Source organism: Penaeus vannamei, unplaced genomic scaffold, assembly GCF_042767895.1.
Source record: "Penaeus vannamei isolate JL-2024 unplaced genomic scaffold, ASM4276789v1 unanchor1057, whole genome shotgun sequence".
Lineage (NCBI taxonomy): Eukaryota > Metazoa > Arthropoda > Malacostraca > Decapoda > Penaeidae > Penaeus > Penaeus vannamei.
In genome coordinates, this window is record NW_027214061.1 from 17,501 (window position 1) to 22,500 (window position 5,000).

A 5,000-nucleotide genomic window follows, 5' to 3' on the forward strand; every position below is an offset into this window, starting at 1 on the left:
GTAATAGAAATCTTATCTAGCGAAGTAGGGGAGAGAGAGAGGAAGGGAGAGGGAGAGGGAGAAGGATGAAGAGACGGCGATGAGGAGGAAAGGGGTGAGGAGCGTGAAAAGAGGAAGAATTGGAGAGAGGGAGATAGAGGGAGGAACGTGAGAGACATAAAGAACAGAGGTATGGGTAGGATAAGGGGAAGAGAGGGAGAGGGAGAAGGAGAGGAAGAGTAAGAAGAGAAAGAAGAAGTGGAGGAGGAGGAAGAGGAGGAGGAGGAGGAGGAGGAGGAGGAGGAGGAGGAGGAGGAGGAGGAGGAGGAGGAGGAGGAGGAGGAGGAGGAGGAGGAGGAGGAAGGAGAAGGAGAAGGAGAGTGAGAGTGAGAAGGAGAGGGAGACAGAGACAGAGACAGAGACAGAGACAGAGACAAAGAAAGAGAAAGAGAAAGAGACACAGAGACAGACAGACAGACAGAGACAGAGAGAACGGGGGAGAAAAGAAGAGAAATGCACAGTGACATGCCCTTACGCGCACACACATTGTGTTCTTGGCGATGTTTTTTTTTCTTCTTCTTCTTCTTTCTTCCCTTCTTTCTCTTCTCTATCCCAGCCATTATTAGTAGTTTACTCTTTTCATACGTACGTATGTAAAAGTTCTTATTCCGGTCGTGTTATTTTTTTTCTTTATTTCTTTTTCTTCTTTCATTCATTCTTTTTTTCTTTTTTCATTCTTTCTTTTTCTTTTTCTTTATTTTTTTTCTTCTTTCGTCTTTTTTCTTTTTCTTTATTTTATTCTTTAATTTTTCATTTTTTTCATTCTTTCTTTTTCTTTTTCTTCTTTATTTTTTCTTCTTTCATTCTTTCTCTTTCCTCCTTTTCTTTTTTCTTTTTTTTCTTTTTTATTCTTTTTTCATCCATTCATTTTTATTTTTCTTTTTCTTTATTTTTTTTTCTTCTTTCATTCTTTCTCTTTCCTCCTTTTCTTCATTTTTTCATTTTCTTTATTTTTTTTTCTTTCATTCATTATCTTTCGCCCTTTCCCCCTTTTCTTCTTTTTCTTCTTTTTATGTTTTTTCCTTTTTCTTCCTGCCTCTCCCACGACCTCCGGAGTCATTCCAGACGCACGAATAACGACTTAATTTTTTCTTCTTTATTTCATTCTCTATTTTTTCTTCTTTCATTCTTTCTCTTTCCCCCTTTTCTTTCTTCCTTTTTTTCTTTATCTCCCTGCCTCTCCCACGACCTCCCGAGTCATTCCGGACACACGAATACCGACGCGGGGCATTGTGCGCGGTCCTCCTCGACGACCCTTTTTAGCGACCGGAGAAGAGGTCGAGGTCAGAAAAAACGCCGCTGTCTTGAATGGGACGTCTTGCGTGACCCACCTCCCAGCTGGTCCTCCGAAAAACCAGCTGGATAATACGGTCAAATGAAGGGCTTAGTTGGGTGACCTCACGTTCTTCAGGGGAAGGGCAGAGTTGGGTGACCTCACGTTCAGGGGAAGGGCATAGTTGGATGACCTCACGTTCAGGGGAAGGGCATAGTTGGGTCACCTCACGTTCAGGGGAAGGGCATAGCTGGGTGACCTCATGTTCAGGGGAAGGGCATAGTTGGGTGACCTCACGTTCAGGGGAAGGGCATAGGTGGATGACCTCACGTTCAGGGGAAGGGCATAGTTGGATGACCTCTTATGCTCAGGGAAATGGCCATAATCTCATACGTTCAGAATGGGTCATTTGAATAACCTCACGTTCAGATGAAGGGCAGAGTTGGATGACCTTATTTGCTCAAGGAAATGGCCAGATGGATCATTTTGTACGTTCAATTGAAGGGATTAGTTGGATAACTTCATATGATCAAGGGAATGCCCAGCTGGATATCCTCATACGTTCAAGGGAATGCCCAGCTGGATATCCTCATACGTTCAAGGGAATGCCCAGCTGTATATCCTCATACGTTCAAGGGAATGCCCAGCTGGATATCCTCATACGTTCAAGGGAATGCCCAGCTGGATATCCTCATACGTTCAAGGGAATGCCCAGCTGGATATCCTCATACGTTCAAGGGAATGCCCAGCTGTATATCCTCATACGTTCAAGGGAATGTCCAGCTGGATAATCTCATACGTTCAAGGGAATGCCCAGCTGTATATCCTCATACGTTCAAGGGAATGTCCAGCTGGATAATCTCATACGTTCAAGGGAATGCCCAGCTGTATATCCTCATACGTTCAAGGGAATGTCCAGCTGGATAATCTCATACGTTCAAGGGAATGCCCAGCTGTATATCCTCATACGTTCAAGGGAATGTCCAGCTGGATAATCTCATACGTTCAAGGGAATGCCCAGCTGTATATCCTCATACGTTCAAGGGAATGTCCAGCTGGATAATCTCATACGTTCAAGGGAATGCCCAGCTGTATATCCTCATACGTTCAAGGGAATGTCCAGCTGGATAATCTCATACGTTCAAGGGAATGCCCAGCTGTATATCCTCATACGTTCAAGGGAATGTCCAGCTGGATATCCTCATACGTTCAAGGGAATGCCCAGCTGTATATCCTCATACGTTCAAGGGAATGTCCAGCTGTATATCCTCATACGTTCAAGGGAATGTCCAGCTGGATATCCTCATACGTTCAAGGGAATGCCCAGCTGTATATCCTCATACGTTCAAGGGAATGTCCAGCTGGATAATCTCATACGTTCAAGGGAATGCCCAGCTGTATATCCTCATACGTTCAAGGGAATGTCCAGCTGGATAATCTCATACGTTCAAGGGAATGCCCAGCTGTATATCCTCATACGTTCAAGGGAATGTCCAGCTGGATATCCTCATACGTTCAAGGGAATGCCCAGCTGTATATCCTCATACGTTCAAGGGAATGTCCAGCTGTATATCCTCATACGTTCAAGGGAATGTCCAGCTGGATATCCTCATACGTTCAAGGGAATGCCCAGCTGGATAATCCCATGCATTCAGTGAGGACTCAATCAGATAATCCTATACGTTCACTGGAGGGTCAAGATAACCTCACAGATGGAGCCAAGAACCCGGACGAATAACCTCAATCATTCAGCGAAGGCCAAAGCCGGATAACTTTATACCGAAGGGCCGAGGCAGAAGACCTCACACATGCGGCGAAGAGATCAGCCGGATAATCTCACACAATCAAGGAAATACCCTTTTGGATAACCTCCGATCATTCAGCTAGGATCCCAGCCGGATAAACGAAGGAGGGAAAGAGCCCCACACCCACCTCCCACCCCCGCCCCCCCAGCAGGATAAACGAAGGAGGGACACAGCCCCACCCCCCTCCCACCCCCGCCCCCCCAGTCGAGTCGTTACCGATGACCAAACCTCATGAATATTTGAGCGCGACCGACGGGCTTCTTGGCCTGTGGTCGCGGCGGCCGAGGAGGAGAGAGACAACAGGTTATAATAGTTGCTTCATTTTTTGTAAATTTTACTTCCTTTGTTAATGTTCTTTTTATATTTTTTATTATTATTATTTTTTTACTTTTACTTCCTTTGTTAATGTTCTTTTTATTTTTTTTTTTATTTTTTTTTTGGACCGGTTTCGCTATACTTATATTCTGTCACTTTTTTGCGTAGTTTTGTTGGCGTGAATTGCTCGTATGTCCGTCGTCTTAAAAAAATTGTTCGTATGTCCGTCGTCTTAAAAAAATTGTTCGTATGTCCGTCCTCTTAAAAGAATTGTTCGTATGTCCGTCGTCTTAAAAGAATTGTTCGTATGTCCGTCCTCTTAAAAGAATTGTTCGTATGTCCGTCGTCTTAAAACACCGCATTACATTCTTCCGACTTCAGACTTTCCGCGGGTCACCCGGCCTTACAAACACGCACTGACAGACCCACGCGCAACAACAAACCCGACCCAGCGGGCAGAGCCACTTAAAAAGCAAATAATAAAGCACACAATACCCCCTTTTTGCAACCTCACAACGGAAGAACACATCGATATGCCGCTCGTCCACGGTGAACCGGGAGAAGAATATTATTCGGGCGCCATTGTCTCCGGCCCCGGGGACTTGGGCCGCATTTGTCCGTTCGGAGCGCCGTCGGCCGCGTAATGAATATTTGAGATGCGGCGGCGGGAGGGAGGGGAAGAGGGAAGGGGGGGGGGGCGTGTTTGTGTGTTTGTGTGTATGGGGGGGGTGTTTGTGTGTGTCTGGAGGGGGGGGGATTGTGTGTTTGTGTGTATGGGGGTTGTGTGTTTGTGTGTCTGGGGGGGGGGGATGTTGTGTGTGTCTGGAGGGGGCGTGTGTTTGTGTGTCTGGGGGGGGATGTTGTGTGTGTCGGGGGATTGTGTGTGTCTGGAGGGGGGTGGGGGTTGTGTGTGTTTGTGTATATGGGGGGATCGTGTGTTTGTGTGTCTGGGGGGAGTGTTGTGTGAGTCTTGGGGGGGGAGGTTGTGTGTGTCTGGGGGTGGGGAGGCTTATGTGTCTGTATGTATCTATATATATGTATATATGTGTGTGTGTCTGTGTCTCTATGTGACTGAGTGTACCGAAGATACATTCACCTCCCTGCATGCTCATCCACAAACACAAACACAAACACACATCTCCTTTCCCCCCGCCCGAGCCCTGACGCCTCCTCGCCCTCCTTCCAGACCTCGCTGAGCTACTGCTGCGCCAACGCCTACCTCCGCGTGGTGGAGAGCCTCACCTCCATGCCCGGCGTCGACATCAACAAGCCCGACACGGATGGCAACACCCCGCTACACTTCGCCGCGCAGGCAGGTGAGGCACGAGAGCGGAGGAGAGACGAGGGAGAGGGTGGAGGGGGGAGGGAAGCTAGGGTCAGGTGGGGGTGGGGGGGTGGGGGGAAGCTAAGGCCAGGATAGAGGGGGGAGCTAGGGCCAGGTGGCGGGGGGAAGCTAGGGCCAGGTGGGGTGGGGGGACAGGTAAGGTCAGGAGGAAGGGGGGGGAGAGATAGGGCCAGGAGGGATGGGGGTGCAACTAAGCCCAGGTGGATGGGGCAGCTAAAGCCAG

At 47.9% G+C, this 5,000-nt stretch overlaps 1 protein-coding gene across 1 annotated transcript in view; it reads left to right on the plus strand.

The window, feature by feature from the left end:
- LOC113827414 (cortactin-binding protein 2) overlaps positions 1 to 5,000 on the plus strand; it is a gene marked incomplete at its 5' end in the record, with an annotated part of 24,288 nt that overhangs the window by 8,282 nt on the left and 11,006 nt on the right. Inside the window, 1 exon segment of the mRNA XM_070120008.1 lies at positions 4,619 to 4,748. Within this exon segment, the coding sequence (XP_069976109.1) occupies positions 4,619 to 4,748 (130 nt within the window).